The 24,429-nt window shown below is 31.6% G+C and overlaps 5 protein-coding genes and 1 long non-coding RNA gene across 7 annotated transcripts; 5 read left to right on the forward strand and 1 right to left on the reverse strand.

Moving 5' to 3' along the window:
- Window positions 1–1,430: 1,430 nt before the first annotated feature.
- On the forward strand, window positions 1,431–2,583 carry Prosalpha5 (proteasome alpha5 subunit). Its single transcript, XM_015935126.3, has 4 exons — window positions 1,431–1,610; window positions 1,696–1,890; window positions 1,953–2,222; window positions 2,319–2,583. Exons 1-4 carry the CDS (start codon window positions 1,515–1,517, stop codon window positions 2,487–2,489), a joined length of 732 nt encoding a protein of 243 aa, XP_015790612.1. The 5' UTR covers window positions 1,431–1,514; the 3' UTR covers window positions 2,490–2,583.
- Window positions 2,584–2,887: 304 nt separating this feature from the next.
- On the forward strand, window positions 2,888–7,531 carry LOC107367527 (uncharacterized protein KIAA0513). Of its 2 annotated transcripts, none has more exons than XM_015935230.3 (6): window positions 2,888–3,251; window positions 3,345–4,254; window positions 4,382–4,475; window positions 4,659–5,080; window positions 6,089–6,183; window positions 6,294–7,531. In XM_015935230.3, the coding sequence occupies exons 2-6, from the start codon at window positions 3,362–3,364 to the stop codon at window positions 6,341–6,343; spliced, it is 1,554 nt and encodes a 517-aa protein (XP_015790716.1). In that variant the 5' UTR covers window positions 2,888–3,251; window positions 3,345–3,361; the 3' UTR covers window positions 6,344–7,531. The 2 variants fall into 2 exon arrangements, with proteins under 2 accessions (XP_015790716.1, XP_015790718.1); XM_015935232.3 differs by having other exon boundaries at window positions 3,415–4,254.
- Window positions 7,532–7,815: 284 nt separating this feature from the next.
- On the reverse strand, window positions 7,816–9,129 carry LOC112539433 (uncharacterized). The gene is made up of 3 exons (XR_016198673.1): window positions 8,989–9,129; window positions 8,101–8,919; window positions 7,816–7,891 (listed from the first exon to the last, which is right to left on the reverse strand). It is a non-coding gene; the product is annotated as an uncharacterized LOC112539433 (long non-coding RNA).
- LOC149094146 (uncharacterized) lies at window positions 8,151–11,433 on the forward strand. The gene is made up of 5 exons (XM_089267496.1): window positions 8,151–8,291; window positions 8,427–9,499; window positions 9,562–9,633; window positions 9,707–9,793; window positions 10,278–11,433. The coding sequence occupies exons 1-5, from the start codon at window positions 8,276–8,278 to the stop codon at window positions 10,365–10,367; spliced, it is 1,338 nt and encodes a 445-aa protein (XP_089123622.1). The 5' UTR covers window positions 8,151–8,275; the 3' UTR covers window positions 10,368–11,433.
- On the forward strand, window positions 11,433–15,122 carry LOC107367526 (solute carrier family 60 member 1). Its single transcript, XM_025161930.2, has 4 exons — window positions 11,433–11,732; window positions 13,302–13,460; window positions 13,575–14,051; window positions 14,535–15,122. Exons 1-4 carry the CDS (start codon window positions 11,525–11,527, stop codon window positions 15,038–15,040), a joined length of 1,350 nt encoding a protein of 449 aa, XP_025017698.2. The 5' UTR covers window positions 11,433–11,524; the 3' UTR covers window positions 15,041–15,122.
- A 394-nt stretch (window positions 15,123–15,516) lies between these two features.
- Window positions 15,517–24,118, forward strand: LOC107367472 (uncharacterized). The gene is made up of 2 exons (XM_015935174.3): window positions 15,517–15,799; window positions 22,944–24,118. Exon 2 carries the CDS (start codon window positions 22,951–22,953, stop codon window positions 23,674–23,676), a length of 726 nt encoding a protein of 241 aa, XP_015790660.1. The 5' UTR covers window positions 15,517–15,799; window positions 22,944–22,950; the 3' UTR covers window positions 23,677–24,118.
- The last annotated feature ends 311 nt before the right edge of the window (window positions 24,119–24,429 follow it).

Raw genomic sequence — 24,429 nt, forward strand, 5'->3', positions numbered from 1 at the left:
AACTTATAATCGTCTGATTCGATTTGCTTGTAAATCTCATTTATCTACAGCAAGAGAGGTCACCAGTAAGTGTGGCCAGTTATCAAGAGTTTAGTAATTGCAGTGACTCTGCACTGAGCTGGGTAGAGCTGACAAGGGAAGTAGATGAAGCGTCTGACACCAAATATCATTTCTTTGACACGGAAAACAGTTTTAGTTAATCAAATCGCTCTATCGCTTGACATTCAAATTGGCTCTGGTTACCTCGTTTCTTTTCTTGACTGAGAAAGTCTCAGAACTTATTGAAAAATTCAATACAAAAATAATAAAATGAAAAATAAAATGAATAAAAAACCAACTGTTACTTAGCTCTGACTGAAGCCAAGGCAGGCATTCTGGTCTCAGTCTAATCAGACCAGCCAGGATAACATCCAGCATTCTCAAGCATATCCATCTCATATGGTCTGAGCTTTTCCTGTTTTCGTATGATCTTTATTTATTTTAAAAGAAATAAAGTCTTCACCAGAATATCATAAATTAATTGGGAATGAGAATTATGGTTGTTTGAGTTTTGAAATTCAATTGAAAATGACGCCACAACTACATTATTCGTTGCTTGATAAATATGTTAAGGTTAATCAACAAGTAGATGGATAAGTTCAATATTAAAGTGTTATCGGTTACGTTCATAAATTCACAGATATTTCATGCTTAATCCAGTTGGAAGTGTTCCGTTGGCAAAGTCCATGATAATTAGGAAAAGCGAGGCAATCAGAAACATCCACTAAAAATGAAAGAAACAAAAGTTATCTGATCAGTTATAAATTTGTAAGAACATTTGAAGGTTTAATAACCTAAATTTACCCATTTTAAATAATCAAAGTATTTAATTCAACACAATAATTTACATAAGTTGTCATTGTTATCGTATTAAAATAGAGTTACAATTGCAAAAAACTTTACCATTGCCAGCTCCATCTAACGATCGAAATTACAACCAACTCGATTTTCAATATTTTTGTCATTTTCGTCACTATTATACCTCTTAATAAATTACATTTACCTCCGCTTTGGCCAAACCACAATTCGATTAATTTACCTTATGATTTGAACTCTGAGATTATTTCCATTAGATGACAGTCATTTCTTAATTTTACCCTACATCAAGTTCAGTCTGTCAAATGCACATCCAGAGCCAAGCTGAAGCTCACTGTAAGTTTATGATAATTGATGTTTATTTCAATAATTAATGTAAAAACATTAAGATCAATTGATTTATCTACTTATGGTTTTTATGATCCAATTTCAATAATTTAGATGGTCATAATAGTTGAGAAATATTTTGGGTTGTCACAACCCGGTTGTGGTTTCAGTTCATGTACATGAAAATGCTGTTTAAATAACCCATAGAAGCTATTCTCACTGATTTTTAAGTAGAAATAGGTTCAAAGTGATTCATCAATTACACTAGTTTGTTTCTTGTGTAAATTTATTAAGTTGATTTCTTATTCTAAATTTAACATAATTATTCAATAATGTTTCTTACTAGATCTGAATATGATCGTGGTGTCAACACCTTTTCACCTGAGGGTCGTCTTTTCCAAGTAGAATATGCCATTGAGGCAATTAAGGTATGTTGGTTACCGGTTCCTTTTTTGTATCTTATTTTCTCATTGATCTTGTTATTAATTTTATTCTTGTTTTTGTTTAAATCAGCTTGGTACGACTGCAATTGGTATAGCAACTCTAGAAGGTGTTATTTTAGCCGTTGAGAAACGAGTCACATCTCCTCTCATGGAGCCTGCTACAACCGAAAAAATTGCTGAAATTGATGCCCATATCGGATGTGCCTGTAGTGGTCTCATGGCTGATTCACGTACCCTTGTTGACCGTGCACGAGTTGAGGCACAGGTATATAACATTTAATCTAATTTTGTTTTCTCGATTTTAAATATCTTTCTCTAATTTTACAGAATCACTGGTTCTTGTACAATGAAAACATGTCCGTTGAAAGTGTCACACAATCTGTTTCAAATTTAGCTATCCAGTTTGGGGACAGTGACAGTGATGGGAATGCCATGAGTAGACCTTTTGGTGTTGCAATTCTTTTCGCTGGATGTGATGAAGATGGGCCACAATTATTTTATATGGATCCATCTGGTACCTATGTCCAATGTGACGCTAAAGCTATTGGTTCGGGCTGTGAAGGTGCTCAACAAGCATTACAAGAGGCTTATTCCAAGGTAAACCTAAATTTTTAACAATCTCCTAATCTTGTGACTAGGCATTTTAAATTTGGTATTGGTTTTAACTAATATTTTACTTTATTTTTTTTTCAGTCTCTATCATTAACAGCTGCACTTAAAGTACTATTAACAATTTTGAAACAAGTTATGGAAGAAAAGTTAAATTCATCTAATGTTGAAGTAGCTATAATTACGCCTGCAGCAGGATATCGAATGTTATCAAAGGAAGAAATTGAAAACGCCATCAAAGAAATACCTGCTTAAACCTAAATCTCCTACAGTTTTTTATTCCTCTGTTTTCATCATTGACTAAGCGTGTAACTTGGTCTAATAAATGATTAAAAATTAACTGAACTAATTTTATGTCTACTCAAGAATTTTTGAATTATTTGATATTATTAGCAGTACTTTCGATTTCATTCTTTCACATTGTCTCCGAAAATTCATTCAAAATTACACCGCTGTCGAAAAATGTATGCAATGAATCTAAAATTTAAACCTTTTACATATTCATAGTCAACTATCATGATCAGAGGATCATTAAAAGTGCTAACGATGAGATGAGTTAATTTCGAAATTTTTTGAGATCGATATAATCGATTTATAAATCGGATTGGAACATGTCTATTGAACAGGTTTCATTTCAATCTTTACAGTCACTGTAATACAGTGTAACTGTTTGTTTGGTATTTTTATCATCACCAACTTGATTCCATCAGCTTCACCAGCCTCATTGGATTTACCGGCAACAGTTAACATCTTTAAATGGTGATGTGTTGAAGCTAAACTTAGCTGGTTATTTGTTTGGTTGGTCTTAATATTTCCAATCAAAAGTGGTTACTTCTTGATTATAGTGTTTCATCATTGCCTTCTCTTTACATGTCACTGTTGATGCTCTACCAAAACAAACCTGATATTTGATGGTTCCAGATTCATCACTTATTGTCTTCTGTTTCAACTTAAATCTTGTCTTATAGTTCGTGGTAGGTTTGATTAAACCTTAAAGCAAATCAAAGCTATCCATATGTATGTATCAGTGTAAACAAAATTATATACTTCGATCGATAGTCCTATTTTGTTGCCTTTAATAATTATATTGTCTTCTAATACCGTTAAAAGTATCATATCTCTCCTTAATGCAAAGTGATTTTGACAAGTTAACCGGCATTCATTATCCATCAATGACCAGGTTATCAAGTATTTTGGCCTCTTCCTCTCAAACATCATCTTGTGGTTCTTCTGTTCAAATAACACCAACTCTGACCACCTCAATGTCAAGTAACTGTCAACAACAATCACCATCAACTCTAACCGACTCAACAACATCTTCTGCCACCAAACCCAATACCATATTCGGTTCTCGTAGCCTTTGGGGTCTTAAAGATAACCTATTGTCTGGTTTATCCTCACGATTAGAAGCTTTCCAGTCCAGTTTTACTGACAACGGTACAAATCATGATCCTTCTAAAGGTCTTAATAATAATTCTCCCGCTGGATCTACTTCAGGATCTCCATGTACTAATAAGCAACGTCGTGGACCTAAAATAAGATCAATATTTGGCCAACCAGAGATGGTTTCAATTCCAAACGTTCAATCATCCCCAATGCAACGATCAAAGGATACTTCAATGGATTCCCTAGATACTTTGGACAGTGGTCAAAGTATGGGTGGTTCTAGTTGCGTCTCTGTTGCCGAGCTTCGTAGTCTAGAGCTTCATGATACTCTCAAACCTTACCGAACTGGCGAGTCCATTGGAATAGGCAGTGGCCAGGAAACATCTTTAGAATCATCAGAAGCCGAAGATGAAATCAACACTGAGAGAATGGTGTTGATGGTACCAAGAAAAAAGGGTGATCTTAATCTTCATAGTTTACATTCCAACTGCCCACTCTCTGATCCCAATTCATCCATCAAATTTTCTGTACAATCATGGGCATCTAACTGTACAACCTATGATAATCAGCCTGAAGATGAGGAAGAAGTCAGAAGATTCATGGAAAATTTTGTGGACAAAATATTCTCTGACAGGTAACCATAATCGTATATAAATATTTAACTGAAAATAGTTCTTTTTAACAATCACTTTATTTGATTCACACCAACCTCTGGCATCAATCAACAAAATTTTCATTTCCTGTTTTTTATGTTTCCACAGCTCATCAATAACGTTGCAAGAGAAAGCTCTTTTCGGAGCTTATGCGCGAACAGGTAAAGGAAGATTGCTATTTTCTCGTTTCATAAATGAGAAGGTAAGTCTTTCCCTCATGAACAATTTTCAATTTGATTGCTAATTTCATTTTTCTCTTTTTCCCATCTACTTTAATCTATTTCCGTTTATGTGGTCTTCACATGGATATCTTTCGCCCAATCATTCCCTAATAATGTCATTGATGTAACCCTGCATTGGACCAAATCTTGCTTTGATTTCTCAGAGAGTTTATGATAAACATGTATCTGAGAGTACATTCTACAGCCTTGTTCAATATTTCGCAATTATTTTATTCGAATGCTCAGAGTCAGACGATTTTTCGCCAGCCAAGACAATATTGAACATGTGTTTCACCTTTTACTATGAGGCTTCTGGGCTTGTAGCCAATTCAAACTCAAACCAACAACAACGAAAAAGCTCAATCTCTCGTGGAAACAGTATTGGGAATCGTCAATATCTCTATCAGTATCTAAAAGAGCAACCAATATGGCGGTCTCATCGGTTCTGGTCTGCTGCATTTTTTGATTCCGTAATCTGTGAGAAAGCTAAAAGTCCCATCCATGAGAGATCATCAAGAGATATTACTCAAAATGAAAGAGATGAGGAAGCTCAGCTTCAAGAAAATACAGTTTTCGGACAACTTGGGTAAGAACTAGAATTAACTTCATTTGTGCTTCGTAAATTGGCCTCAATTTGTGTGTAAAAAGTCATCACAAATCAATACTAAATTTTTAGAGAAAAATATTAACTTAAATTCATGTGAAGGTCACGAGAAAACCGGATGGAAACCTCGATTGATTTCCGAACAGATTCAAGTTTTTTTTCATCAATTTTCTCAGTTTTTTTGGCAAATATTTGATCTTGTGACTTCAATCGAATCGACTTCAAAAATCAAGTTAGAAAGCTTTATTGTCTACAGTTTAGTCGTCATTCAGTACCTTTATAACCACTAATGTTTAAATAAATTATAACTCGAAATGTAAACCAATCTTCAGTGTAAATAGCATTGAGAAACAGGTATTTACCTTTTTGTTGTCAATTCACAGTTATTTATAATACTTAAACATCTGTAATCATCCAACAATGAAAGGATAACTTCATTCATTCATTTTTTTCATTTCTTGTAACAATTTACTAACAAGTCAATTTGCTTATTTGATCTACATGTATTAACACCTAAAACTCGACCAGAAGCAAAGATTGAAGTTGATTCTGATTTAAACTCATTAACACTCTTTTTGCAATCATATTTAGTATTTTATAGCGTTTAGATGATGTTATTTTTATCAAGCGGTTGTTAGTTTTATTTGATGTTCGTCAGGTTTGATTTTCTCTCTTGATTCATTTCCATTGTGCAAAAAAGGGTTTTGATGATTTAAAAGATGAATAGATTGCTATTCAATGAGGGGAAATGTCATCTTTGTCTTGATTTAATTACCTTGATCTATTAATGACGTCCAAATTAAATAATCAATCTTTCTATTGATACACCAGTTCCATCCAAACAATTCTTGGATATTCTTAGACTTTTAAAACACATCTGAATCAAAACAAATCTCACCTTATTGAGTATAGATATTTTCAATATCCTTGATTGAATTCGATTTAAATTACTTTCATTAAAATAATCTAATCTTTCTCCTTCATTTACAGAGCATTCACTTATTACATGAAAGAGTTTGGTCTACCTGAAAAATTTTGCCTCGAGTTTCTGAATAAACAATCAGCTATTGGAAATTTATCAGAAGGTAATAACGTCTTCAAGTCACTTCAAGGCCTCCTAAAATGCTGTTCAATTGAAATCATTTTCTTCCTCATTCTGTTGATTCTCATGTATTCTTTTCTTGTTTTTCCACAGATCAAATATTTACTCTTCGTCAAAATGTGGCCTCACTTTACTACCAATGACGATTTATTTAAACATTTGATTTCTGCCTAAATGATTGTAAAAAAGTAAACCATTTCCATGATCCAAATATAAAGTAATGATCCAAATCCAGCCACCGAAAATTCAATTACAAATACAGAAACTACCAAAGCAATACTGATGAGCCTGAGCTCACAAACTCATCCATATTATTTCCAAAAGATTGCAATTTGCTGATGCAGATGAAATTTCTCATTTCTTCAAGTTCTTACTTCATGCTGTAAATTTTTCGCCATTTACAACTTCATTTGTAAAGCAACTGAAGGGACACTCAACTGGAAGCTTGTTCATGTTAACCATTTTGAGTCGCAAAGCTGTTGGCATTGTCATAATTTTCATGCTCAATACACATTATGATGAGAATAATGATGTTCATCATCCACGTATTACCTAATTAACTTTCAAACAATTAACATTGCAATAGTATTTGGCCTTTAAAAGTAACCATAGTTTATCTTGTCCAAAGGAATCTTCAATCAAAGCTTCTTCCAATTATCCAGTCAAACAAAAATAATTAACCTCATTTCCCAAAATTATAGCCTGATGTAAACTACACATGTGTGTTATCCAACAACAAAAAGATATCATCATTATCATCAACCTAATTGATTCAATGGATTTTTGCAATTTAACCAAAAAATCTGACTTGTTTCAATATGCTGTTTGAATAGTACAGGTGACAAACGGGTGATTAATTAAGCAGTCGAAGCTATTCACCAAAAAACATTACCTTTTTTTCATATTTAAAAATGTTAGCTGTTATGTATTGTTGTAATAATTTTATTGATGTAAACTTGTTTCCTTGATCCCACAAAACAAATGGAAACAACCAGACGTCAATTATGTAAATCCTTATTTGTTTTCAATGTATCAAATGGAGCAATTAATCAATAATGTAAAGATATTATCATTATATTCTTCTATTAGATTTACAGGATTACATACGTCAATTACCAAAGAAATAGCTATTAATTTAAAAATAATTCAATTGCTATTTCATCCCATGACAATAATTCTTAACAGCTCTTTCCGTTCCTTATGAATGCAATTTAGTCTTTTCAGTTGATTAATGAATTACTGATACATCAACAAATTTCTTCGATAAAAATCTGTTGTAAATTTAAATTTGTTTTCTAAAAAGAGTAAAGTACTTGTTTGAAATAACGAAACGCTAACTGACTGATTCAATCCTCTAAATTCTCGGCTTGGAAAAGCTTGATTTGAGTTGACGCTGCGATACATTGTAGATAGGTGCCAATAGGTAAGAATAATAGTCTTCAGAATATAATCATTTTTGTATAATTTTGAATGCTCAACTCAAATCTAGGATCTGATAATAATTTGCTTATTTGCTGTCAATTGAATTGCATTAAAATTTAAACAAGGTTGAATCGCGAATCTTGATTGAGCCAAATGAAGAAGATTTTATGATTAAAAAAATATCTGACAGGTGTCAATAGTAATAAATGTTTTTCAGCAATTTTGTCTTCTTTATACAGAACTTTGGTGATTACCTACTAATTGATTATCTAATGAAAAGAAAAATAGAGCCATTAAAAGGTGATAATTACAATTCTAGGAAAGAAGAGCAGAATCGATGCGAATTCAAGGTAATAGGGAAGATTCATTATCTATCATTAGTTGATATTGGACCATATAAACCATAAGTAGATAAATCAATTGATCTTCCTGTTTTTACATTAATTATTGAAATAAACATCAATTATCATAAACTTACAGTGAGCTTCAGCTTGGCTCTGGATGTAAATTTGACAGACTGAACATGATGTATGGTAAAATTAAGAAATGACTGTCATCTAATGGAAATAATCTCGTGATTGATACACATTTCGTTTTGCGCGAAATTAATCGATCAAATTATGGCCATCAACTGGCAACAATAACGATTACAAATGGGTGCACGAAAAGGTAAACAAATGAACAGCAAAATAGAGTGAGAGTGATTAAAAGTAGCAAAAAACGTTCAGAATCAGTCTCAGTCTCAGCTCAAGATTAAAGTGTCCAAGCAAGTCATCTAATTTGTGAATTTGTTTATCCTGAAAGGGCCCAGGATGCAGCAATTCGAAGGAAGGCGAAGTCTTGGTGATAAAGATGATTTACAAGATCAGCCATGTGGAAAAGTTCCTTATGAGTTTTGGTTAAAACTATTTGGTTTGATTGAAAACAGTTTGATTGACAAAGTTCGGGATGCTGCTAACAAGGGTGTGTCATTGGAAACCCTTACTAATCCATCAGCACCATCAAATAAACCGTCTTCTGAAAAAACATCATTGAAAAGGCTGACCATCCTGACAATATTGACACTTGTTTTAGTTAAAAGAGCGTTTACAATGGTTAACCCGAATTTGATGATCAATACTTATCTTGGTGATGTTACTGGATATTGGTTGAACACAACAGTTTACTTTCAATTTCCGTTGTTTGTTTATATACTGACTGCTTTGTTTACCATGAGGAGGTTCGTTTCCCACGAAAAAGATCTGAAATGCTTTATTCCATTTGCTCCGATACCAGAAATTCCCATACCTTGTCAATGCTATAAAAAAATACGATACAAAACTAGAATTAGATTTATGACTTTAGCAGTAGTTGTTATTGTACTTACATTATCACTGTATCCAGCTTATCCAACTATCAAGACCATCTACTTTGATCCAAATCCCTTTATTGAATATCGTATCCTAATCTTGGTTTGGGTAATCATCGATTGTTTTGCTAACCTCTTGGCACTCGGAATCATCAGTTTTTCATTGCTTTATTTTGATTGTGTTTGCTTAGTTATTGGAAATAAATTTCGTTCCGTTGAAGATATTATTGATGAAACAGCATTAAGGTGTCTCAAGAAGCGAAAAGAGCCCCAAATCTTTTCATCGTTAACTGAACTCTTCAACACCTATCTGGATGTAAATGACATCTGCACGGATTCTGACAGTTTTTGGGGAAAAGTAGCCTTTTACATAATCTTTTGTAACACTGCATTATTCTTGTTTGTTACTTATTCATTCATTTATGGTGAGAATAATTCAAATTTGAAAATTTACTACATTATGGTTTGGTCAAATAGCCTATTCGTCCTTTATAAAATTTGCCAGTCCTGTTATGATGTTTCTTATGCTGTAAGTTGAGATTTATAGTTTTTGAGTCAGAAAATAATAACCAATCATTTTTCTTCCATCAGTCAGCGAAACGTGGTTACGATAATTTGTCCAAAATCAATGAATTTGAAGCTTCAAAGATTGTTATGATGAAGGTAAAACAAAAAATGTTATGTTATGAAAAAAACTGTTAACCAAACTGATTTTATGTATGTATACATAATTTAGATCTTGGCTTTTCGGCGTTATATGGATTCAGAGAGCATTGGCTATTCAGGAATTTATACTAAAATCACATACGAAACACTTTTTTCGGTAAGTTGCAATTTATTGCTTCAATTTTATGAGTTGTTGGTCAAAAACAATTTTAGGGACACTGAAACTCAAATACTTACTCCTTTAGTGAAAATCCAAGTTTCTCCTCTTCCAATTGGTTAACCACTTTTCACAGAGTTCAAATTATTAGGTTAATTATATAATTGAATTGTGTTTTCGTCCAAGTGGAGGTTTATTAACAGTTATAAGAGACTCTTATTAAGAGTAACGAAAATCACAAAATATTTTAAATCGAGAAAGTTGTAATTTCAGTCAATAGATGGAGTTGGCGATAGTAAAGTTTTTTACAGTTGAACTGATGGATAAACTCGATTGTTAATAATAACAATAACAACTTATGTAAATTATTGTGTTGAATTAAATACTTTGATTATTTAAAATGGGTAAATTTAGGTTATTAAACCTTCAAATGTTCTTACAAATTTATAACTGATCAGATAACTTTTGTTTCTTTTATTTTTAGTGGATGTTTCTGATTGCCTCGCTTTTCCTAATTATCATGGACTTTGCCAACGGAACACTTCCAACTGGATTAAGCATGAAATATTTGTGAATTTATGATCTGTTTCCCTTTATTAAAATCAATCAAAAGACCCACATGAAAATTGAAACAAGCAAACAAGAAAGCCCATTGATGTTGAACCTCGATTTAAGGATGCATATAGGAACTGGATAGACATTATTCAACAAGTTATAAGACTACTCATGGTTTCTCAGTTTCTAGATATGCTCACAAACATTTCCCAACATTTCTCAACTTTAGACGGAAGATACAAGATGATTTAATTGCCAACTGAATTAAATACTATTCGCTGTTGTAATTTCAAGGTGAACCCAAGTCTGCTTTTCTATGTGCCTGTTGAGATGCTCATAAGGCAAAATTCATTCATTCATCATTCCAGATAACTAATTAATATTTCATTGTAAGCTTGAGGCGTAAAATTGCAAGTAATATCGACAGTATAGTGTGTTGTTGGCTTACTATTGGTTTCACGCTGCTAATTAAAAAAAGACAATAAATGATCAGGAAAAGTGTAAACAAACCATTTACATGGGAATCGTAGAGTAATGGAAAGTGACTGCAACAATTGAAGGTTCTGTTGGCCACAAATGAACGCTGTTTTATTCAACATTGAAAGTTGTATCCATAGTATGAGTGGAAATGAAGTCAAGATTTTTAATAGTCAAATGATGATGAAGTCAGCAGCAAAGAATCAAGAATAAAGCTTCTTTTTTCAGGATCTTAGCGGCCTTCAAGTTGGCTGGATCAAAGCAGCAGCAAAGGGATTGCTCAAGAAAATTATAACCACTTTAGCACCTATTTTAATGTCTCTCCATCTCACTAATTAATTCACTAACTCTCCCTCTCTAATCAACTTTCAACTAATTAACTGTGAATTATTTCTTCATGGGCAAGTTAACCACGATCATTGAGCTGATTCAAAGTAAACAAAGTTTACCTTTTTCTAAATTCCTATTTATATTTTTGATTGATTAATATGGCTACAAGTTGATCATTTGTAACTGTTGTAACTATATCTGTTGTAACTCAAATTTAAATTACCTTCAAAGTTAAAGTTATTAATCGCAAAGAAATAAATTCAATTTAAACTAATGAACCGAAAAGACAAGTTTACTAATTCAATTTTTTGATTTTTCCCAATTGAAATCTTGTTTCACCTTACTCTTGCCATTCATCTCTAAACCATAATGAAGACAATAATTAACTGGAAAAAGGACAAGAATGATTTAATCAAAAGTTTCCTCATCTGTTTAAGTTTAATAACCACTGGTTGTGGAGTTTCCCTTTTAGGTGCAACTCTTATTGATCTTGAAATAAGTGCCAACTCGTCTAAATCACAATCAAGCTTCATAATCGCGGCTCGGGCAGTTGGATATGCAATTGGATCAATTTCGGGTAATTTCATACACTTTACATCTTAAAACCTTCATCTTAATCATAAGTGTCATCGACAATCCCATCATTGAGTCCGAAATGTTTTAACCAGTTCTGCAAATACAGAAGACAATTGTTTCCAAGGAATCTTGAAGTCATGAGATTGTTTCCCTGTGAGTGTGTGAGATTCAATTTTCATTTTCTGAGCTAAAATGTGTTCAACAAGTCTTGTTGTGTTTATTCAAACCTTTATTTGAAATGAGAAAATTTGTGAATATTCCAACCTCTAAATGAACGGAAGAAAGTCTGAAAAACTTCCAATAAAATTTGCTGGAGTTGCGATGATTTTTGACATAATTTTGTTATCAAAATGCAAAATAGGTTGCAATTGTGGTGAGAAACTCTTATTCACGTCACGTAACCGATAACATTTTATTATTGAACTTATCCATCTGCTTGTTGATTAAACTTAACATATTTATCAGGCAATGAATAATGTAGTTGTGGCGTCATTTTCAATTGAAAATATCAAAACTCGAACAATCATTATTCATTCATTCATATCTTTATTTCCTCCATTGTAATAACATCAATTCTGTAAATTGACTTGCCTAAGTGGTCGTAGCTTTAGATAGACTCTATTAAAATATGCTAATCATCTGATTATCATTAATAAATAATGGGTTAAAGGCTATAGTCAAATGTAAGATAAAATGTTACAAAAACACAACAAGAAACGTACTTAAAGCGTCCTCAGTTTCAATCAAAAGTGAATAGTTTGTTTCATTGTCATAGCTTATGTAAAATGGATAAATAACAACTGAAATGATGTTTAAATGCATTGTCAACAAATCTTCCAACCTTTACCCGTTCCAAATGTTAAATTTAATCAAAAGAATCGATCAAATGCAAAGTATTTACTTTATATTCCTTGAATCCAGTGAATACAGAACAGAATACACAATTTCCAGAATCGAAGTTCACTGTAATCCATTTCAGAAATAAACAGTTGACCCAAATTTTAGCTTAATCAACGAGTCTTAATTTCTGCACAGAAAATTTGAAGTTTCATTGTGTTTAAAGTCTTACATTAGATTTACATGATATTTTGTTGATTTTATTGCGTTTTAAATACTTTTGCTAGTAACAGCAATAGCAATGAGAGTACCATTTTGGGTTTAATTAATTTTGGCCTCTTTAACATAATTTTTGTTGAAACCTTTTCACATACATTGGAAAGGGAATCAAAATTGATCAGAAGAATCCAAAATTGTCTGGTTAAATAGTTACTTATTACAATTACCGGTTTACCAGTTAATTAACCATTTGATCCGATGAAGTTGAGATTATTTAAAATGACATTTAATCATTACCAGTATTGAAATGAAATGACTGGTAAAATGATTGGGTAAATAGCTGTAAGACTTTTGAGTTAACCTTTACTTCAACCAGGTTTACCTGTTGTTTGTCTTGAGCAACCAACAACTCAACCAATTTCAATCCTATCTTTCACCAATCAACCCAAATCAATCATTTCAATAAAACATGTTTAACCTTATCTAAATAGAATCTGCCTTTTTCCAAATTTAGGTGGATTCCTTGGTGATAATATACCAATTGTTTGGATTCCTATGGGCTCTCTGCTTTTGGTTGGATTGTCCAATCTGTTTCTTCCCTGGATGAGATCTTTTTGGACTCTGGCTCCTTGGCTTGGACTTTCTGGTTTTGGTTTGGGCAATTTGGAAGTTTGTAAGGTCAAAAAAAGCATGAAATCTATAAATTTGTAAATTGAAAGACCAAACACTTGAGTAAAAAAACCCAAAATTAGTAATCTTGTTCAATCTGTTTGTACTTTCATTGTAGCTGCCAACCTTTGGCTAATCAACATTTGGACAAACAAATGGTCACCAATGATCTATTCAACTTCATTCTCGTACGGGTTTGGTACTCTGTTGGCACCTTTACTGGCTCAATCCTTTCTCATTGACTTTGTCCCAACCTCACCCAATGATTTGATCCTCAACCAAACAACCAGTGAAATGCATCAAAACCCCGACGAGATGAGCCTCCATTACGCCTTTGAAACCTTTGCCTTCATCTGCCTGCTGTTGGATGTACTATTCATTGTACTTATTACAACAAATAAGCCAATTCGGAGTGAAAAAATTGTTCAAGTATCAGCCTGTTCACCTGAAAAAAAGTTACCCTTTACACCAAAGCTTATCCTTAAAATTTTGATCCTCTTATTGAGTCACTCAGGAGCCGGGCTTAACATGGGATTTGGCTTGCTTTTGCTCAGCTATTCAGTTCAGTCGGATTTAAAGTTTACTAAATCACAAGGTAAATGCCTTTTTGCACAAAAACATAACACTATTACAGTTAATAATTCACTAAATTTTAACATTTACACAACTTTAATTAAACAAAACAATCACAATTTCATAAATAATAAACAAATCTAACATTAACTTTCAACAACCCAAAAATAAATACAATGTTTTCAATTTTGCTTGAAAACAAGTTAAACTTTGATCACCAATTAACTTCAATTAAGCAGAAAAATTCGTATATGTAAATCATTAGCCTGAAATTCATTTAAATGATCAAAAGATGTTAGGAAATAAATTACAATTTAATTAGAAAACATTTGCATAATTTCAATATTCAATAACAATTGTGATTTTAGGTTGATTTTATTTTGCTTTTTATTTTTTATTAACGTTTTATTGAACCAACAATCAAATCATTTCTGGCAATCCTTCCAATCAATCCGTTTAATAATTCAATACTTACACTAAATATCACCATTTCTTGTCTCATCAGGCGCCCTTTTGTCCACAGCATATTGGACTGTCTACTCCTTTGGACGCATCTTTGCCTTAATTTTGATGAACTTCATCTCAAACCGTAGTCTAATGTACATCCATCTAACCTTAACATTAATCGCTGGAACCAGCCTCTACTTAACTTATCCATCCACCATTGGTCTGGCCTTTTCCGTTCTTCTCATGGGCATTGGTCTATCACCCTTCACTCCACTGGTATTTTTCAACGTTAAAAGGCGTCTTCACCTTTCAGGCCACTTAACGTCCATCATTATTGTTGGCACCATTATCGGTGAATCCATTTATCCACCTTTAATCGCACACATAGCAATTGCCTCTGTTAACCCATTAGCCTTTTCATACATTTGTATCGCCCTTAGTATATCAACATTTTGCTTCTTCACAGCATTCGAACTGATTGGCTGTAAATTTCAGCCCAAATTCAACCTGAGTCAAGTTCAAGTCGAAGAAAAGCTAACTAAATCATTAATTGTTCAAACTTAATCAATAGCCTTAACCAAACCAGAAAAGGCTTGAATCCAAATAAAAATGAGAAAAGAGTAAATTTCAAACGCGTTGTTCAAAAGTCAAGAGTTAGAGTTGATTCTCGTCGTGTTTTGATTACCTCAACGTGATTAAGAGGTTGATTGTTTAACCGACAAAAAAAGAGATTGATTAACTTCTCAATGATTTAAATGAACAAGCAAAAAAAGTACATTCATTAATCACAATCATGTGCAACAAGGCAATTTACAAGGTAGAAGTGAATGATTATGAGAGAAGATTATAATTAAATATGAAATATTGGAAGCAAACCGATGGAACATTTGATCAGATAAAATGATAATCGAAAACGAATCTCAATATATGATTAAGAGACATTAATTGACTGATTAAGGTAACATGATAGGTTGATGATAATGTCATGGTAAGAGTAAATGTTTACAATAAAATGTAGACATGCCTAATACAGTTACAATTATCAAGTAACTCTCTTTATTTTCCAGTCTTGTATTATTCAATGAAACTAAGACTTAACCAAAGATCAAGTTTACCTGAGCAACAGTTTAGTTTGGTTTGTGTCATCCTTCAGTGTTTTGTGATTCCTTCAACTTTAACAATCCTTTTTATTGTCTTAACTTGCACTTGATCAACCATCAAAGTCAACATTTAATTTGATTGTGTATTTGACCGATTAAACGGACTTTACAAACTCTATTAAAGGCAGTTTCATCAACTAGCCTCTAATCAACGTAAAAAAAGGTAAATACAATTCAATGTTTCTTCAATTGGATTGACATTTATTTTGTTCACTTTTTTTTCTGTTGCTTGTTCTTATCAAATTTGTCAAAATATCAATCCAAATTTCAATCATTTTATTGCAATTTTGATTCAATTTAGCTTTATTGATTGATTTTCAATTGATAATGATTGCCATTCACTTTATGCTTGGAGTTGCTCTGGGAGGGAAAATGAATGATAAAAAGTTGAGTTTCTTAACTCCAATTGGAATGCTTAAATTGTGATTGATTTTGGGTGACATTTGATGGAAAACAAAAGAAGGCAGGAAAAGATTTAATTTAGTTGATTATTTACTGATTAAAGTTGTTTATTTCAATTCAAATTGATCAATATTTACATTTGTTTTTGTTTCACTTTTATCTTTTCCTTCCTTCCCTTCACTTTAACCCAGTAAATCCTACTCATTACAGTTGTTTTGGTTGCCTTTGACATCAACAAATTTCAATGTTCAATCAATTGATCAGTGAATGAGAAAAGGCAAAAAAGTCAAACAATTTACTCTCTAATCTCGGGTCTAACCACAAAATATATTGACTTGAATCTTTATTTCCAACCTTTTACCTTCACTTTACATTTTATCAACTATTTATCAATTAGCCAGAAAAATCAGTTAAAACATTAATCAACCAGATAAATTGGCCAACATTGGTTAACATTGAGTTACTTTCAGTTGGATTTGGTTAAAGCCAGTAGAGATTAACATTGAAAATTGAGACTTTCATGATTATTCCGATAAAACTATTCTTTATATGATTATCATGTTTATAATTAACTCAATTGTCAAATTTCATTTCTGTGTGTTTTTTCCTCATTCAGAGAAAATCTGTTCAAATCTTGCCAAATCTTTGAAGCGATTCAGCTATCATCTTACATTTTCATTGAACAATCATTTTTCAACATAATGATGGTAATAATCATCATGAAAAGAAGATAGATTTCAATTGTTGGATAAAATTGGTAAATCTAATGATTAACCAAAAAATAATTGCAATCAAGTGTTTAAGTAAAAAAAGGTCAGAAAACCCATTCCATAGCAATTAGATCCAAATAAGGAAGTCTAACTTTTCTTGTTAATTTCACCTATTTCGATACAATACTTTACGATTTTTCATGACAACTGAGTTAATTGCAATCAAGTAAATTTACGCTTAAAATTAATAAATGTTTCTGCAAATAAATCGATGCAAATCCAATACAGAAAATATAAGATGTTCAGTAAACTCTAACCTTCTTTAAGGTTACCTCGCGTGATCTCATTACGTCTTTTTCTCTAATCGTTGTTAATCTTTGATCCATGCTAATCACTACTAATCAATTTAAATTAATAATTAGCTTAACAATTAGTTGATAAATTGGCTTACATTACTCACATTTTTCTATTCAAATCGAGTAACAACTTAGGATTGATGAAAAGTACCCAAACACAAATGAAATGAAGATCAAAATTTTTATATTTTCTCGGAGTTAACTGCCAATTCAACTAAATCAAACCAATAGTTGCTATCAAAGGAAATTATCGTAAACAGATTTTGAATTAAGCTTTTGAAAATTCAATCAACAAAGGTATTACTTATTATCGGTTATTATAATTTGAGAAAATTTTGATTCAAAGACCGAAACTTGATATAAAGCAAATTTTTACAATAATTTGATAATCTCTCTGTTGCTTTGAAAGCATTCAGTTTCATTCATTTTGTATCATTTTTCTTTCACTGATGAACAAATGACAAATTTTTTACCTTTTTTTCATAAACAACTTTATTATTGCAATTGAAGTTTCGTTGAACTGATGGTTAAAGTTGACAATGAATTGATGAACACGATCAACCAGAAAATTGAATAATAATGAAATAATCAGATTCAATGGCAAGGTTAATTCATGAGATCAATTTCGTGAAAATTAAACTCTCGATTGACAAGTAACGTTATAGTTGTAATAAAACACATCCAGTAAAAGTTTAAAAAATAATCAAATCGACAACCAAAGGGAAACATGATAGTTTCAAGATTAACCCAATGAACCAAATTTTTGGGTTACATTAGGTTTCCCATTTTGTGGACTTAAAATCGAAACATGAGATTGGATAATTGAAAAAATTACTTAATTAGACTAAAATCTAGTCTCTTAACTGAATAACTGAGTTCAACCAGATTCATGAAAATGTAATATTTCATCTAAGTGCACATTTACCTTGAAATGTAACTTTCTTCATCGTTTTGCCAATTATTTTCTGGTCAACTCTTTCTTCAGCTCAATTTAATTAACTAACTGAATTAAATTAAACGACTAATTGAAGTAAACTTTCAATATTTTATACAATTTAGCCAACATTAAGTTAACTTATTTATGTGTCATTAAACCCGAAGCAATATATCAAGCAATAATACAAATGTAATGATTATTTTTACCATTTTAATGATAGAACCCAAAAATGTAGTAAAATTTTTTACTCCAACTTCAAAGTTAAATATCAATATCAATGCTTTTGTTCATATTTAATGGTGACAATTGAAGCCTCGACTGGTAAATGCTCAATTAGATTGGGTGTTGATTAGGACCATTAACTTGATTAATAATCATTTTTTTAAGCAAACCTTTTATTCATTACAATTGATAATGTTAACCATTTTTTGTTGTTTCTCACCCATTTTTTGCTTCCAATGTTTAATGATATTTTTGGGTTTACAGTTTTCCCTTTGATTAACTTAATTAAACATTTAACTGTTAATTTTAAAATATTAACATGATTTGATGTCAATTAATAACACTAATGGAGTTGTTGTTGGACGCAAAAGTCACAAGATTAATTTCAATTAAATAAGGTCAAAAGTGGGAAAATGTTGTTGACCAAAAGGCAAGATTTGTTGTAATTACTGTAATTCAAGTTAATAATTAATGTACGATGTTGGGATGTTGTTTACTTTCATTGATCAGATTGGTGAAGAGTGTTGAAAATAAACAATAATCAGAGTTAATACCATGACTTTTCATTTCATTGAAATCCTTTAATCAGTCTATAAACCTGGAAATGTTGAAAGATTGATAGTCTCATGGAGTGTTAACCCATTGTTAAAAGGTATTAAATAAATCTTATTATGATTACTTGAAATACCTTTGGATGCAATTTTAATGCTCCAAATAGGATTTTGTTGACTCCTATTTTGGTCTTCATTCAATTGATAGTGTTTCTCATTTTTCATTTCAGGTCAATAATGAGTGAAATTAAGGGCAAATAATGGTAAATCGACAACCTGTATTTATGTCAATCAGAATGGATTGCAAGTCAATGGTTGTTAACACCAACAAATGGAAAGAAATGTTTATCATTAGTTGAAATGCTGTCCATAAACAGGGTTATCTCATTGAAATTAGGTGAATGTGTTCAAAGACAAGATTAGATTGAATGCGTTTGTAGGTGAGCAATTGAAGAAGATAGCAAATTCAGTTTGATTTGAACAATTTTCCGAATGAATTGGCCATGTTCCTGGTTTATACTGATTCGTTTTCAAATAAAAGATTAAGGAAAAATGAAGAAAAAAGATATTTTTGTTGATTGAAAACCAAATCTGAAGTTATCAATGGATGAATCCATTGAACTTTTAACAATATAATAGTGAATGACCAGGGAAATGGGACAATCTTAAACCATATTCAGATTTTTTATTCATTTATTTCATTCTATAAACTATTTTGTAGGGAAATCTCTGAATGATGAATACGCTTAAGTTCACAATCAAAATATATTGGGCACTTTAGAGTTGACGCGTTTCAATGCTATCGAAAATAGACTCGTTTGAACTTTGGAGGAGAGATGTTTATAACTCATATTTAATGCCAATTCTAGACGGTTTAACCTCTTAGGATGTATTTTTACTGAATAAAAGAACGAGAAGAACGTATTAGCTCCGGATAAGCCTAAAAAATAATGGTCCTGGAAGGTTTACCAAGGAGTTGAGTAGTTGCTGTTGAATGAAAAGGTCAAGAAAATTTGTAAACGAGGACAAAACATGAAAAATTCATGACAGGTATCGGCCATAGTCGCAGCTGTACTTTTCATGAAAATTTTTCAAAAATAAGAAGAAAATTTATTCAGTGGAAAATCATCTCCCACCCAATTTCCAAACCAATTGGCCAATATCAATTGTGATTCATCTTTTGGCGTAATAAGCAGTTTTGTAAAACACTTGAATTTTGAACAATGAAACATTTGCTCTGAAAAATTGATAAAAATAACTTTTTATTTCATTTATAAACGATTAATATTTGAAGAAATAAGAAAATGATTGTTCAATCATGTTATCACTTGATTACTGGGACGCTTGGGAAGTGAGTGTAAATATCAATAGATCCAGTAAATGTCACTAAAAATTTTGAAGTTTAGATCTGTGTAAGGTCAGTAAGTTTATCCTGATCTTCAGGAAATGATTCAAAGATTCATTCTCTCGATAAAACATTTCAAATGTTTCATTTTAAAAATCTAGGGAAGCAGCAATATTTCAATATGAAAACTAACTTATCTTATAACAGAGTCAGCAAGATTTTGCAGTTTTAGCCTTCTTACAAGTATTGCAAGTTAAGAATCCAAATTTTCAGTGAAAGAATCGTAAAAATTACTCTTCTGTGATCAACGATCTTCGTCATTTTCAGGTCAACTTTCGTTTCAGGTTATTTTACGAAATATATCATTTTCACACTCCCTGCTCACGAATGAGAAAATTTTCAAGAAACTTTTAAAATGAAAATGAAAAGGTTCAATGTTGTTGATTTGCAATTGTTTGTTAGTTGTGAAAAATATTAACTGCAACTTGACGCGAGGAAAGTGTTGAGTCAAAACACTTGGCCATTTGATTGTTTTGATCAACAGGTATTTATTTGCGTCAAAATGAGGTGAAAAACAACTTTCCTTTCAATTCAATGTTCAACATGAAGTTGATCATTTTTTTGTACATTTTTTTGTTTTCCCAGTAAACAGTTCAATAGATTTGTAGAAACCCTTGTTATCAACTTTGATTCCTCTTTAAATTGGTGACTTTTTGGTTGATCATGAGGAAAGTAATAAGACTTTTGAAAATTACTTGCAACAGTTTCGTTCTCAGTTGATTGAAACTTGGTGTATTAACTTGATACTCACAATGATTCAGGTTTTATGGCTGCAGTTAATAAGGAAACAATGGAAACTTATTTGGTCTAGTAAATGTTAAGGTGATTTCATGATGAAACAAAAATATCCTCAATATCTATATAAAGTTGAATATCTCAGGTTTGACCTAAAAAAGGGTAAACAATTGATTCAGTGATTAATTTTTGATGTTTAAAGAGTAAAACCTTGATTCTTCTTCTTCTTCTTTTACATTAAAACCAATATTTTGTATTCAAGTTGAATAATAATGATGTAAGAAAAACCTTTAAATGTGCAAGTAAATCTGAATCATTTGGAACCATTGAAATGAAACTGAAAGAAATGATACGAAATAGAAAAAAAATTTCTTCTTTTTTCATTTTCTTTATTTTGTCATTGCATTGAGACAAACAACAACAAATGAGTCAACATGTTTACCTGTTTTTATCAATTATCAATCAGAAATGCATTAAGCTATTTACATTGAGCTCAATGTAGGACAAGAAAATTGTTGAATCAAGAAATATACTTTTTACTTTAATTTAGTTCTTCATTTTATTCATTTGGTTTCATTTCAATTGACGATTTATCAGCTTCTTAATATGCAATAACCTCTAAGTGGGCGGTTAAATGATTCAATGAATATCATGTTCATCAGAATCAACCTAAAGTATTATAAATATCCGACTGGAGATTGATGCTGAAAACTTGGTTGTATTCATTTCTTATTGATATTTAAATTGTTAACAATGAAGTCTGTTAAAAGTCAAGCTGAACCAATTTAAGGGTTAAACTGTTTTTCTGGTTTTGGGTTAGGCTTGATCCAATGTATCCATTTTTGGTACTTGTTTATGGTTTGTTTTGGCTTTTATTACAATATATTGTAGCTTCTATATTTGTCTTTTGATCGTCTGTTTAATTGTCAATTGATGTTACACTTGATTCGGGAATTGTAATTGTCATTGAGTTGTCTTCATTGTTAATGTAAAAATTATAGATGATTGAGTTGGTCTTTTTGTACACTGGTTAAGTTATTGGGTTCTTTGGGTTATCATTCAGTTGAAGACAATAAACAGCTACTATACTTTACAAGATAAAACAGTAACCTTGTTTTTATTATCATCTCGTCTTTTCATTATTGTATTACAGTTAGTAAATATTTATCACCATCATCACCATGTTATGATGATGATCAGGTATCATTTCTTACCTTGGTGTAGAATCCTTTTTAGCGGATTTTCCAAATGACTTGGAAGCGTTACTTTGAACCAGATTGTTTCCATGTTGGATTCAATATGTTTGTTGCTGGTGTTAATTTGCTTTCTTTGGATTTGGAAATGTTGACATTATTCAGTTCAATTCCGCTTCTACATACCATTATTGGTGACAAGTGATAATGAAGTTAATTAATTAAAGACACAGATTATTGCATAGATACATCGTTTAAAGCGATTAGATGATGAACGGAATCAATACTATCAATAGTGTAGGTGGAAAAGTCAATTTTTGATCTAATCTGATTTAAATTAAGCAGATAATGGAGTGACATTTATTATTGTTGAATGGCAGTCATTTTTATCGTAATTGTAAAACTGAACAATCCAGAATTAATTTAGAAGCGAAAACAAATTTCTCAAAAAAAACTATTTTAATACTTAACATGGAAAGACCTAGAAGCATAAAGACTCAAAACAAATGATTTGAACTATTAGTCAATGCATGAAACAAACGGTTATTACAACAAAAAGGTTCCTTGCTTTTTGTTACCAGAAGCATATTTATGTTACGTTTTTGATTTTTTTTTATAATTGTTTTATTTTTTTAATTTGATTTTTTCTTAATTAATCAGTCACTATTGGTTATACAACATTGCTCCAAGTACATTTTTTTTGTTATCCTGTTGATTGGTGTTTAAAATGGTTGCTAATGTAAATTTTAACCGTTTTGGTTTCCTTTCTTTTCTGCTTCCTTCCATCTTCAACCAGATTAATCATGCCAATTCAGACGTCATTTACTGGTATTAATCCAAACTTTCGATTGATTAAGAATTTATTTGTGTTCACTGTTATCTTATTACCTGTTACTTTGTGTCATTCAATCAGACCAATCTGGTTAAATCCACCTCCTCCTCCTCCACCATCGCCATCATCTTCATCAAACTCTTTCCCAGCCGATTCAATAAATTCTGTGGATTCTTTGAATGATTATATACAAACTTCAAGATTATTGGATGCAATTGCAGCTAATGATTTATCCTCAATAGATAGTGATTTTGAGCCATCGTTAGATGTCGATGTTAATAGAAACAATTTGGATGGTAATGTTAACCCATTTTCAAAAGATTTTGCTCCTCAAAATTCAAATTTACATATTAAAACATCATCTTCCCCGACTTCATCAATTTTCAACTTAAACAAAGAACAGAATCTGTATAACATTGACAGCAACAGCAGTAATAACAGTGGTACATCATCATTATTATCATGGATTGAACCGGAGCTGATTACAACGGCAGCCGATGATAAGAGTGACAAAAAGATGTTGAAAAGAGGAAACGAGGAAAGATCAGTGTCGCGGATTAAAAAAGCATTGAGTTTATTTGCCCATTGGAAGCCAACGTATAAACAACATCTAGACGACGCTTACTCTTCGGAATTGGTCAGTGCAGTCTCTCGTGGTCATGGACGGACAGCGGGTCAAGCACTTCGTTGGGGATAAGATGAAAGACATTGACTGAAAATGGACTGACCAATTTAACATTTTCGTTCAATTCTTCCTATTTGTCCCATTATGTCTTCATCTGCTTCTCTATCCATCAAGGAAAGGATGCTAATTAGACTTGCTGATTTGGTCAACTGAGAACATCAAATTAACATCATCATCACCATATTGAATTATAACAATGATACTTTTCAATGGAATAGCTGATGTTATGATCCCATGTTCTACAGTTGCTTCATTAGCCTTTTCATCTTTTTTTCCATTTCTATCAACATTATCATCCTAATCCTCATCTTCATCATTATCATGTTTATCGTCATAGTCATCATCATCATGTTCGGAGTTGACTGTTTTTTACACAAAAAATCATGTTACTTCATCATATAATATATGAAAATACATTATAATAATGACAATAATAATAATGACTTTTTCGTTGCATCATTTATTTCCGAATTTACGTTTAAGATAATTACTATTAACAATTAATCTTATTTTTTTCTTCTTAGCCCATAAATATAAAACCACTGTTGCCTGAAATATCAGGATCCACTTAAAAGCCACCTACAACTTGTAAGAGAAGTGCAGCATATTAGCTCTAATTGTGATTACACTCAAATTTGTAACACATCTTATTTATTTCGAGATGAATTGAATTAGCTATTCAATCATTTGAATGAAATGAATTACTCATGGTAAAGTTTTGCCGTCATTGTGTTGCTTTGAAAATCTAAATGTCAATTCAGTCAA

The sequence above is a fragment of the Tetranychus urticae genome, chromosome 2 (genome assembly GCF_039701765.1).
Source record: "Tetranychus urticae isolate SD_2017Ah chromosome 2, NJAU_TeUrti_SD_1.0, whole genome shotgun sequence".
Classification (NCBI taxonomy): domain Eukaryota; kingdom Metazoa; phylum Arthropoda; class Arachnida; order Trombidiformes; family Tetranychidae; genus Tetranychus; species Tetranychus urticae.